The sequence below is a fragment of the Gymnoscopelus microlampas genome (genome assembly GCF_963454915.1).
Source record: "Gymnoscopelus microlampas genome assembly, chromosome: 12".
Classification (NCBI taxonomy): Eukaryota; Metazoa; Chordata; class Actinopteri; order Myctophiformes; family Myctophidae; genus Gymnoscopelus; species Gymnoscopelus microlampas.
The window spans coordinates 11,404,455-11,417,979 of record NC_139949.1 but is presented as its reverse complement, the minus strand read 5'-3'; the positions used below and the strand labels follow the sequence as shown (position 1 = coordinate 11,417,979).

The window sequence follows — 13,525 nt, the reverse complement described above, 5'->3', positions numbered from 1 at the left end:
TCTCTCTCCCTCTCTCCCTCTCCATCTCCCTCTCTCTCTCTCTCTAGCTAGACTCAATCTATTCGGGTTCACCAGGGACATGAAAAATGAAAGACATTCTTGATTGTATATGTAGGTCAGTTCCACCAGTGGTTCTAGTGCCTTATGATGAGTTATTTTACTGTGCTGCTCCTTGCAGTTCTGTAGCCTATTGCAGTGGTTCTGAAGGTGGGGTCAGGTCAGGGGTGCTTTTTGTCAACACAAATGTTCTCGTATGGGGGTTCCTGGCACCACATAGTTGTGTCCGCAACCAAATACAAATACATTTTGTGGTCTTTGACATGAAAAGGTTTGAGAACCACCATATTTCTCAGGGTTTCTTTTTTCTTTTCTTTTTTTCCATTTTGCATCTTTAGCCTCCACTTGTATAGTACCACTTTCATCTCTGTCTGATCACCAAACAAAATGCCTTACAGCTCCATACTGTTGGGTCAATCAATGTTACTGGAGATATGATGATATACAAAATCCTTAATACAAGGCATAACATTAATGTGTGGATGGTATCAATATGTGATCTTATCCAAAGAATCACTATTCAACTACAAATTAGGTACAGTAGCTTGTGATGACTGAGACAGTGGATATGAATTGTTTTTATGCAAAAAAAAAACGTCTAACAAAGGGCACATATTACAAATAAAGCAAGAATTCACTCAATTTAAGTTATAGTAGCAATTATAGCATTGAATGCAATTGGATAAGTATCCATCAGACTTGCCTGTGGCAATGGCATTGCTTTGTATTACATTTACACCAGCTCTTCAACGTTTTCAGGCCAAGGACCCCCTAGCTGAGAGAGAGATGAAGCAGGGACCCCCTCTATATTGTATAAAATTGTTTCAGATTCAAAACATTTTGTTTTCGTGGTCTGCTCTTTTTTCCCTCTACACCTATAGCCTCTTTGCCAAAAATAGCCGATCTACAAGCTCACAACGCCTCGCGCTGCAAGGCGTTGTGAGCTTGTAGATATGCTATTTTTGGCTAAAGTTCTCCTCAGAAAAGGGATGTTAGGGTTCAAGTGGTTAAGGTCAAATAAAAAAATCCTATCACACAAAGATTTGGCGGACCCCCTGTAGTAACTCTGAGGACCCCCTAGGGGTCCCGGACCCCCTGTTGAAGACCCCTGATTCACACACACACACACACACACACGCACACACACGCACACACACACATACTCTTATTGTGGAGGACCAGGTGGTAAAAGCCGGAAGTATTGCTCCTAACTAGCTGCCTCGTGTTGTTGTGACAGTTGATGTTGCTGACCTGTTATTATCAAAGCATAGAATGCGTGCCTGAACACTGAGGGGACCCACGGCTAAGTGTGTGTGTGTGTGGAGGACATGATGCAGCATTTGTGCTGATGATCTGATGCTCAGGGGTCAGGCAGCTCGACAGAACAACAGAGAGAGAGAGAGAGAGAGAGGAGGGAAGAAGAAGAAGCAAGAACAACTGAGAAAGGTAACCTAGCTACCTGGCTAATGGTGACGCCGCAAATAGTGACCTATAAAATTATGTGACGCGAGATGTCGCTGTGTCTTTGTAAAACGGTCTAGTACCAGTGAAGTACTGTACTTTAATATAACTTTTTAATTTTCAATACTTTTTACTAATACTCTACTACATCTCATGCCATCTTAACTTTAAGGCCGTTGAGTAATGATATTATTTCTAAATAATGTTCTGGCACAATTCTATTCACGTCAACCCCCATCTTTGAGCCATTGTGTGTTACTGGACCTAGCTAGCGTTAACCGGTAACATAATTCGATAGGTCACCAATTCAGGTGCAACACAGCTTCGTGCTAATCAAGATTTTAATGCGATACATGCAACATTTCTCTAATGTTTTCCTTTGTGATGTACAGTAGAAACCCATTGCTTTGGCTCCATACAAACATGAACAACATGAGTTTAATGTGGAGCTGCTGTAGCAGTGGTTTCCAGACAGTGTCAAGGCTGTCAATGCGTCGGATGCTGCAGTCTGCAGGGTGATGGTGATGTTTGCAGGAGGTAACCAGCAGTGATGTAAAGTAACTAAGTACATTTATTTACTCAAGTACTGTACTTAAGTACAATTTTGAGATGCCTTTACTTTACTGGAGTATTTTCAATTTTCAGTACTTGTACTTCTGCTCCACTACATCTCAGAGGCAAATATTGTACTTTTAGTCCACTGCATTTATTTGAGAACTTCAGTTATAGTTACTTTGTAGATTTTGATTATTATTACAAAACATGTAACCACTTCAGCTCTATGCATACTTCGGCTATTTGAAAATAGTAGATCTAAAATGTGAGCTTATCTTAGATCCTAGATTTCTTCCCAATTTTTTTGGGGAAATGGGACATTCTGCATAATGAGTACTTTTACTTTTGGTACTTTAAGAACATTTTGATGCCAATACTTTTGTACTTTTACTTAAGTCAATTTTGAATTCCAGACTTTTACTTGTAACAAAGTAAATCCACATTGCTGTATTGATACTTTTACTTAAGTAAAACATTTGAATACTTTTTCCACCACTGGAACCAGGTTATCTGCAGGGCCCAGTGATATAATTTGCAGGTAACCAGGTTATCTGCTGGCCAGGGCCCAGTGATGTTTGCAGGTAACCAGGTTATCTGCAGGGCCCAGTTATGTGTGCAGGTAACCAGGTTATCTGCAGGGCCCAGTTATGTTTGCAGGTAACCAGGTTATCTGCAGGGCCCAGTTATGTGTGCAGGTAACCAGGTTATCTGCAGGGCCCAGTTATGTATGCAGGTAACCAGGTTATCTGCAGGGCCCAGTTATGTTTGCAGGTAACCAGGTTATCTGCAGGGCCCAGTAATGTGTGCAGGTAACCAGGTTATCTGCAGGGCCCAGTTATGTTTGCAGGTAACCAGGTTATCTGCAGGGCCCAGTTATGTGTGCAGGTAACCAGGTTATCTGCAGGGCCCAGTTATGTATGCAGGTAACCAGGTTATCTGCAGGGCCCAGTTATGTTTGCAGGTAACCAGGTTATCTGCAGGGCCCAGTAATGTGTGCAGGTAACCAGGTTATCTGCAGGGCCCAGTGATATAATTTGCAGGTAACCAGGTTATCTGCAGGCCAGGGCCCAGTTATGTTTGCAGGTAACCAGGTTATCGCCAGGGCCCAGTTATGTTTGCAGGTAACCAGGTTATCTGATCTCATCTGTTAACAAAAGAAAACAATGTAACCTAATTTTGCATCATGGTGGTGCAGCGCAAATGCAGGAGAGCTAATGCAGCTCCCACAATAAATTCCATTGTGGGCTTTATTGGGCTACTGTACACAATAAAACCCATGCACCACGACAGCAGTAGAGTGGTACTCTACCCAATAAAAACCATGCATCACCCACGGCAGCAGTACAGATAGGCTAGTCTAAATTGCAATACATTATCAGGCTTTGAAGTAGAAAGGAATGGGAAGTTTAAATTGGAATAAAGAAGTTACTGGTATGTACGCAGAATTAAACCATTCATGTTTAGATCGAATTGAAGTATTGAGACAGAAACATGGCTCGAAGACAAATCTTTTCAAAAATAAAATGCTCAATGCTAATGTGTATGAAACACGAGATTAGCACTGTAGAATATGTTGGCCATCACCCCTGGCCCTCTCCGTGGAGGAACGTAAACAGTTGTTGAACTCTTTGTTGACATTTGGTGCAACCAAGGGAACAAGTGGTGGGAACAACATTGGGGCTTCCCCGATGGATTTAGGCCAAATCTATGTCCATGATGGCAGCGGCACCTAATTAAATCGTAGAACCGACTGTTGCCTATTATTTCTATTTAACAGTCAAGGTGTAGAGCTGTAGCCCGATAACCAGGACCCAGTCACACTCCTGGAAAAGAACTCGGGGAAACCAAAACACAGCGCCTGCTGTGTTCTCAGCCAACTCCCTCCCCACACTGTTGGGAAATCCCCGTAGGATTACCATTTTGTTCACTGGGGCTGGGGCCGTTTTTCATAGACAGTTAATGTATTTATTAACTAAACATTTTGATCAAATGCTATTTTCTTGTTGTCGTTAAGGCTATGGGTATGTAATTGTGTTTATCCCCTGACGTCCGTCATTGCCCTCATTATGTCACACATGGCCACCCACGGTTGCTGCAGTGATGGAATGCTATCTATGTGATGAATAAATTATGTCTTTGCCTGCGGTCATACAGTTTACAAAATACACTCTGCATTTAGCAGACGCTCTTATCCACAGCAACTTACAAAGTGCAAGATCAGAGTAAACTGTTACTGCATGAACCCTAGTCAACAAACGATGGTCAACTCAATTAAATGCAGTGCAAAGAAAACAATTAAGTGTTCAAAACTAAAGTAACTAGGATACCAACAACTGTTTAAACATCTAAATCAGTGGTTTTCATCCTTTTTCATGCCAAGGACCCCTAAATTGATATACATTTGGCCGTGGACCCCCATCTGAAATGTTTTGTGCCAGGGACCCCCAGAAGAGAAGATTTCTGTAAAGAATTATACAAAATTCTTCAAACAATTCAAGATTAAAAAAAAAAAAATCGAAAATAGCAGATCTACAAGTGACGCGCTGCAAGCTTGTATATCTGCTATTTTTGAATAGCCAACGTATACAATATGGATAAAAGGAGTGAAACTGTATTAACACCTTTTGCTGGGGACCCCCTGGAACCCCCTCAAGGACCACTGGTGGTCCCCGGACCACTGGTTGAGAACCACTGATCTAAATAACATTCAACTTCTTAGCATTTGTGGTCAAGCAAACGGTATCTATCAGTCTAAATAACACATATTAACATTACCAATATAGCTTATATACTCTGATCTCACAGAATGTAGTATACATTGCACGGACCCAGTGCACCTCCGTGCATAGTTGCCTAGAAAACCTGAAGATCTGTGCATATGTACGGCGAGTCCCACGGTGGGCGTAACCAGTTGCAACCCGGAAAAACCCAGAAGCAGAGCATTCCCCACAACAAAAATGTACGATTCTGTGCCTATCGGTACATAACTCAAACGGCGCCGAGTAGGCTCAAGGGAACGTCGCAACGTTCGGGACGGCAACTTGGTCGTTCGGTGGTCCCTTACGTGGCTCCAGTTCCTTTGAGACTGCACGCCTCCGATATTGTTTAGTCACAATGGGGGAGATACGAGGCGGCTATGCACAGATTTTCGGGTTTTCCAGTTGTCTATGCACGGAATGACACCTCCGTGCAATGTATACTAAGTCGTGTGAGATCGTGTTGTATATACTATGCATACTGTACGTAGGCTATTGGTTGCAATATATAGCTTTACAGTCAGTGAGTGAACTATCTTGTCACCTTTTTAATGCTGGTTTTTAACTTTTGCGCTGAAGCCACAGGAGCAGTGAGGAGTTCTTGGAGTGTTCAGGGCTGGTGTACAGATACAGAACAGAACAGAACATTACACTCAGTTTCATAGTATGTTCACCCAACTTAACTTATCTTATCCTTCTTTCTAGGCTCTTGTTTGAGACAGCCTTCGATTTCTCCTCCATCAAGAGAACCAAAGTGGCGGAAATGGACGAACAAAGCGTTGAGGTATGTGTCACATATGTGACATCCTATTATGATGGAGAATTGTCACGTTTTTAGATTATGCCTAGCGGAGTTGATGGAGAACCAATCCCTTAGGTACTCCAGAAGTAGAACATGTAAAACAAACGCAGTGTAGCACGTTTTATTATGGGACAGCTTCTCTCTTTTTGTGGTGAAGATCGGTAAATGAATCTTAAAACGATCCAACACACATCTTTCAGAATTCTATTTCATACATAAATGTTAAACGATCTGCATTTCTAGAGCACCTTCATCCAAAGCGCTTTACAACGTGCTTTGACATTCACCCACACACCAACAGCACAGAGGCAACCACGCTCATCAGAAGCAGTTCGGGGTTCAGTGTCTTGCTCAAGGACACTTCAACACTAAGGAGGAGCCAGGGATCGAACCCCAAACCACTGCTCTACCTCCAGAGCCATTGCTGCCAGTCACCAGAATACTTTCATGTTCTATTATTCCTGCTGTTGACTGTTAGAATTTGAATGACGTGTGTCTTCTCTGTGTCCTGCAGAGCATTGCGGAGGTGTTCCGTTGCTTCATCTGCATGGAGAAGCTGAGGGACGCTCGCTTGTGTCCACACTGTTCCAAACTCTGCTGCTTCAGCTGCATACGGGTGAGAATCAAGTCAACACTCTTCTACACAACTGCTATGCTACAGTATGTCTTAAAGGGACACTTCACCCCAAAAAAAACTTTGTTTCAATGGATTAGTCACCCCTTCCTAAGACAATCATTTGATGACCGGCAGCGGTTCCGGTAGGAGACACAACGACTCCTACCGGAACCGCTGCCTACCGGTCCGCTGGTCATCAAATTATTTTCTTAGGAATGAGACAAAAACAAAAAAATATCCATGAATTCAAGTCTCCATGGGGTGACTAATCCATTGAAACAACGTTTTTTTTGGGGGTGAAGTGTCCCTTAAGCAGCAACTTCACACAAAAACACTTTTTTTCCCGAGTATTCATTGCAAAGGCACAGGAGGTCTCACTGTTCCCTGTACAAATGACAGTAGTCCTGCCCTCACACCTGCCAGTGGTGTGTTCTAGGTTTTTTCGGAGGGATACGATAATCATTCCCTGCACGGCATGCGCGTGGTTGTGGAGATACGCTAGCGTGTTTTCAATGGATGAAATGGTTAGTAGAGGGCTACGCACTATGTATATAGCATAGTGTAACACACCACTGCTCTATGGATTGATAATGGTAATGCCCTTCTATGGTTTGAGTTGACTGTTGGCTCATTTAGCTTGGTCTGTTTTTGGCCTTTTGAACTTGCATCTAAACTAAATGCCAAAGTTTATTCCCCAACCCCCATGTTTAAAAATGACCAGTGCACATGTGTGTTGATTAATATTTGTCGCCATCTGATGTTTTACTCATGTTGAATTTGAGTATTGATGTCATACAGTGTTTTTTACTACAAGGTCCCTGGTGTTGTTGACATTTGAATTGGGGCTACACGATTAATCGGTCATCATAGCATATCGCCGATGTTTACTTAAACTTATGCAATATTGAAAAATCAGTAAAATAATCCCTGTTTTGGCCAATATTTTATTTTATAATATTTGTGCTTAATATTTTGTGATGATTGAAGCCTGCAGATTAAATCAGTGTTCCTTGGGGAGGCTTTCAAAAGGGTCAACATGTAGAATGAATAACATCATTTTTATACTATTTATTTAAAAAAATCTTTAATTAAAACATAAACAGTTTTCAGTTGTTTAAAAAGAGTGCACCGTTTTATAAGATGTCTGCATCTTCTGGACCCAGAATATCAGACAAAATTTAAATATTGTGTAATGTGTATCCATGATTCAACATTTGGCTATATTATGCTCAACATCATGTATACATGAACAACAATGCAGTGTCATCTTCATGAAAGGATTCATGCAACCTAACATTGTCCTTTTGACAGCGTTGGCTGACGGAGCAGAGAGCACAGTGCCCACACTGCCGGTAAGAACCAGTTGATGGTGACCTCTCCCTCAAACTCACTGCAGTCACACCACAATACAGCTGCACCTGTAAAGAAGCATTGATGCTCAGTTCACCATAGGTCACAGTCATGAGTTGATCTGTTTATATCCAATGCCATCCATCATAGGTGCACTAAAGCCTGAGTCATGCTTGGTTGCGTGTGGGTGTTGAGCACGGACATTGCCAATCTACAAGCTCGCAATGTGTCACAGCGCAACACATCGTGAGCTTGTACACAGTGGTGTAAAGTAACTAAGTACATTTACTGAAGTACTGTACTTAAGTACAGTTTTGAGGTACTTTTACTTTACTGGAGTATTTCCAATTGTCTTTACTTTTACTTCTACACCAGTAACTCCACTATATCTCAGAGGCGAATATTATTTGAAAACTTTAGTTACTTTGCAGGTATAAATTATTACATTATAAAACATGCATTAACCACTTTAGCCCTACTTTATACCTAGGCTATTTGAAAATAGCCGATCGCGGCGCGTTGTGAGCTTGTAGATCTGCTATTTTCAAACATTTTTGTACTTTTACTTTTGGTACTTTAAGTACATTTGGAAACCAATACTTTGGTCCTTCTACATTGCAGTATTGATACTTTAACTTAAGTAAAACATTTGAGTACTTTTTCCACCACTGCGTGTACAGCTCTGCTAAGCAGCAAAGTAAATAAATAAATATGGCATAAAGCTTATAGCTTTATCTTGTGGAGAGTACTTAAAACGTACGTCTGTCTGTCTGTCTGTCTGTCTGTGTGTGTGTCCGTCCATCCCCAGGGCTCCACTACAGCTGAGAGAGCTGGTGAACTGTCGCTGGGCAGAAGAGGTGACACAGCAGTTGGACACGTTACAGCTCTGCAACCTATCCAAACATGAGGAGAATGACAAAGACAAGTCAGTGACCACTGATCTGTTTCCTCCCCCTGCTATTGTTCTTCAATAGATCCTCTTTTCCGCTCCTGTCATCCACCATTACTGCATCTCTTATCAGGAAGCACATTTAGCGTGTTTTAGTCAAATTTGTGTTGGGATTTGTACAGTACATGTGTGTATATAGATTTCTATTTATACATGTAATTACTCTGCCCACAGGGATGCTTGGCAGGGTATTGCCCGCTACGTGTGTGTGTGTGTGTGTGTGTGTGTGTGTGTGTGTGTGTGTGTGTGTGTGTGTGTGTGTGTGTGTGTGTGTGTGTGTGTGTGTGTGTGTGTGTGTGTGTGTGTGTGTGTGTGTGTGTGTGTGTGTGTGTGTGTGTGTGTGTGTGTGTGTGTGTGTACAAAATAACGGGCAGATTTCACAAAACATGGTGTGAATGATCATTAACTTGAAAATGTCAAAGTTACAAATCAAGATCAAAATGACAGAATCAGTACCTGTCCCAGGTATAGAAAACAATGAGTTGATGTTCGGTGGTACGAACCATGCCTGCACTAACGTGTATGATGCTTCATTCTTGAGATATGACAGATTATGTCATTTTGACATTGACTTTCATTGTGGTCCTAACCTTGTGTTAAGACCACAATCTGCTCTTGAGTTGTTGGGTATCTCATGCTTGCAGCGTAACGATCAACCAAGTTGGTGCATAGCAAGAGATATTGGTGCGGCAGCACGGTTTGCACCCCCCAGGTGCATTTTTAATTAATGTTCCTACCAGCAGTTTTTCCCTGAGTGGAGTTTAACCCATTAAGAAATCAGTAATCAGTAGTTCCCACACTCAAGATTTAAAAAAAAGAAAAAAGAAAGAAATAGCCAACGCAAAACTCTAAAATGACACAGATGCCTTCTTGGTTTTAATGGGTTAATATCAAACCTGATCTGAACCATAAAATGTCAAATAACTTAAGGATAGGATATGGCATATTTCCCTTTGCCCGCACTATATTGATAATAGTTTCAAATTAGTGTGCACTGTATTTTCTATCACCTAGAAACATCTGTTGTTGTTGTTTTTAGTTTTTCTGGCTATCTAAGTTGTTTATGTCACTGTAAGACAAAGTATGAAATGGGGTTTAAGTGGTTAATCACACTAATCGATTCAATTGATGGAATGTTTTTGTTTACTTGATTAAGAAAAAGAAAAGGTAAAGTGATCGCTAAGAAAATTACCGATAGTTGCAGCCCTAATTAAATACAATTTTCCTGTTGTTGGTGACTAAATACTGTGAGCCTGTAGTAGTTATATGATTAACGATCGATACATTTATCTCCGGGGTTTCGTTGTCTGTAAGTAAAACTCCACTCTCTACAAGTGTGTATTTCTATATTCTTTTTATTCCAGATGTGAGAGCCACCATGAGAAGCTGAGCGTGTTCTGTTGGACGTGTAAGAAGTGCATCTGCCACCAGTGTGCGCTATGGGGAGGCATGGTAAATGCACACTCATTCCTGTTACTAAAGTGAATGCAGGACTTGTGATGAATTTGATTCGGTAGACTGTACTGAGGAGAAGTGGTGTGCATGAGTTATTGGCTGCTTAATAGATACAATGTATAGTTTAAAAAGATGGTAATTTCTTTTTCATACAGTAGTCTAGAAGCATAGCACACATAAAACTGAATTGGGGCAGACTGTTATCATCTCTGTATGGTTAAAGCAGTTTGTCTAGCTGACAAATGTGCCACGGTTAATGTCTTGATTTAACTGATCATTGTCTTTTTAGGACCTTAATACTCCCTCCCTTTGTCTCTCTCTGTTCCTTTCTGTTCTTCCATTTCCATTTCTCTTGAGAGTATGCATTACTTATCGTTACTTACTTGTCGTTATCCATTATTTGTTTTCTCAGTCTAGCTAAATGTTTTGTCCTGGACATGAATTTCAAACACATTTCCACTGAACAAACCTGTAAACAAAAACCTTTGTCCTCATACTAAGCAGCAGAGCCTGATCCATATACATCAGCCTTTTATTTGACCTTTTGACAACAGCCTTATCGGCAATTATACAGATTTCCGTCGATGTGTCATGATTTTTAACCACTTTCATATGTCTTCAGAAATGTTCTGTTCGTCTATTTTTGAAAAACAAAATGTCATATTGATTAGACTTCAATTAGCACTTTCTGACAACATATCGGTCCAAACAGCGTTAATAGGCTCTATGCACAGCAGCCATATTGGAAATAAATTGGGCCTCTTCTTACTTCCTCCACAGGTGTTACCAATGATACTAATGAAGGCTCTGTTCCATTCTGGTCAGACAGTCAGGGTGCTGATATCGTGCATGTTGGCTCACTGGAAACACTCTGCTATACCAGTGGGTCTCAAAGTGTGGTGAAGGTTCCTCATGGTTCCTTGAGGGGGATTATAAATGGCCCCTTATGGGTGTGTAACTCTGAGAGTGTACAAATGGAACCAAATGGACCCGCATTTGTACACTCTCAGAGTTAATGGGGTCCTTGAAATTAAAAAGTTTGAGAACCACTGTGCTGCACTAAATGGAACAGAGCCTTCATTAGAATCACTGGTAACACCTGTGAAGGAAGTAAGGAAGAGGACCAATTTCTTTCCAATATGGCTGTTGTGCATAGAGCCTGTGCATAGATCGGTCGGCTAGGACTCTCCACGATTGGCATCGGTCAGACTTTACTTAACAGTTTGACTGCAACGTAGTAACCGTCATCGAAGAATGCCCTCCATTTTGTTTACGTTTGCGTCTTGTGTTGTCTCGTACGTCCAGCATGGTGGTCACACCTTCAAGCCTCTGGTGGAGATCTACGAGCAGCACGTGACCAAGGTCAACGAAGAGGTCGCCAAACTCCGCCGCCGCCTTATGGAGCTCATCAGCCTGGTGCAGGAAGTGGTGAGGAACCCCAAAACTTCATTTATACGCCATTACTATTGTTTTCTGCAAGCGCCACCGACAGCGTTTTCTATACAAATGTATTTTACATGATTACAGATGTCAATATACATCAGATGTATGACCTAACACAATGCCTTTTATAGGGCATGTAATGTGTCTGTCCTCACAACAATACATCTTCCCCTCTAATTGTACTAAACGTGAATTTTTCTTCCTCTGTGTCATAGCCATAATTTGGCTAATTGTTAGAACTAGAAGTTTGGGCTCTGCGGCCCTCACACCAATATACCATAAATGGATGTCCATGTCCCTTTTATTCCCATATATGGAGATCCCTGATGTCGTCAGTGTATGCCGACATATGGGCATGCCCCCTTTAGTGCCTGTATGTAGCTGACCAATTTGTTTGCGCCTGATGCCTTGACAACACATTGAGGTTAGACAATACACTCCAAAGTGACTTGAGCGACGCGTGACAACGTGGTCCCCAGGCCCGCTGGCGTCCGCCTTTAAGCCAATTTTAATATAGGATAAGCTTTCCTACTAAAGTAGCTTCCCTACTAAAGAAGGATTAGTAAAGTACGTGTGAAGTTGTGGTAGACTACGCCAGGGGTCTTCAACGTTTTCCAGGCCAAGGACCCCTTACCTGAGAGAGAGAGATGAAGCAGGGACCCCCTGTCGGTGTTGATTTCGTCGACTAAAACTATGACGAAAATCTTTCTGTCAAAATCAACACTGCCCCCTGTGCATATTGTATAAAATTGTGTTGCAGATTACACCTTTTCATAGATTTCATAGATGGCTTCATAGACTTGTTTGACAGCACTATCAGTGTAAACTTCAACTTTTGGCTCTGTACTTGGTCTGCTTTTTCCCCCTCTACACCGAATCTCTTGCCGAAAATAGCTGTGACGTGTTGTGAGCTTGTAGATCAGCTATTTCCAGCGAATGTTCCCCCAGAATAGGGATACTAGGGTAGGGTACGGTTAGTAAAAACAAACGAACAGAAGGACAATAAAAAGTTCCTATCACGCAAAGATTTGGTGGACCCCCTGTAGTAACTCTGAGGACCCCCTAGGAGCCCTGACCCCCTGTTGAAGAACCCTGTTCTACACCAAACCACCCTCTACCCACCCTGGGCAAGACCTGGGATGTTGGTTGTCTAGGAAGTTGACAACCGGAAATGGTTGAATTTGGCGGAAGTGCCGCCCAAGGAAATGACGTTGATGCTTTACAAATCTGTTACCATTCTCCGTGAATGAAACGAGTGTTGTGATTGGTCAAAAAATATTGTTTCCGGGGGAAACGGAAATCCTGTCCACTCAGGACTTCCTAGACACTCGCTGCTTTAGGTCGTGACCAGGCTCTTCTCTTCGCAGATGAGTGAGGCTGGGACCGAGGTTACCCTCTACCCGGTCTGATTATTATGTTGCAATGCTGACAGTTTCCACTAGATGGCAGTAAGTTATTACTTTTCAGACATATTAAAGGGCTTGTGGTTTACATTGATTTTAGAACAGCTAAAGTGTGTTGTTAGGCACACCACAGAGCGGTGGACTGTCAGTCATTTTTTTTTTTTTTTTCTCTGTCTACAACTGTCTACAACATTGTTGTAAAATCACTGTAAAGAACTTCTTCCTGTGGCCTATTGCTTTCCAAAACGGTTAAGAAATGCAGCAGCTGTAAATCAGACGTATCCAAATAAAAAAAAAGTCTTTAACACATTCCATGCCAGAGGTTAATCTCATAATGTACTCACCAGTGCCAACGTTTTATTGTTGTTTTTTTGTTTTTTCACGTCGCCATAGACCTCTTTAAAATCCTTAAGATCGATCATTAAAGTGTTTGTAAACACATCCGCGATGTGTCTGCATCGAGCAGTGAAATCCATTTGATAAACACGGTCGCCATCTTGTAGTTAGAACGGTTAGAGCGAGGAGAAAAACTACAAAGAGAAAATGGCGTTTCAGATTCGTCATTAGAACGGAGGCCGACGGGATCGGCAAAACCGGATCCCGGATAATTCCGTTTCCGGTGGTGCTACAATGAAATGTGCCGTATCGAAAATTGAAAAAAGTGCAATGTGAACTTTT

The 13,525-nt window shown here is 41.8% G+C and overlaps 1 protein-coding gene across 3 annotated transcripts in view; it reads left to right on the top strand.

Moving 5' to 3' along the window:
• The first annotated feature begins 1,319 nt into the window (after positions 1-1,319).
• The window catches only part of trim37 (tripartite motif containing 37), a 49,343-nt gene continuing 37,137 nt past the window's right edge, over positions 1,320-13,525 (top strand). For all 3 annotated transcript variants that reach the window (XM_084074006.1, XM_084074005.1, XM_084074004.1), the window contains exons 1-7: positions 1,320-1,503; positions 5,535-5,613; positions 6,146-6,247; positions 7,559-7,599; positions 8,406-8,522; positions 9,911-9,998; positions 11,307-11,429. In XM_084074006.1, the coding sequence (XP_083930132.1) occupies positions 5,593-5,613; positions 6,146-6,247; positions 7,559-7,599; positions 8,406-8,522; positions 9,911-9,998; positions 11,307-11,429 (492 nt within the window). In that variant the 5' untranslated portion in view covers positions 1,320-1,503; positions 5,535-5,592. The remainder of the gene's footprint in view (positions 1,504-5,534; positions 5,614-6,145; positions 6,248-7,558; positions 7,600-8,405; positions 8,523-9,910; positions 9,999-11,306; positions 11,430-13,525) is intronic.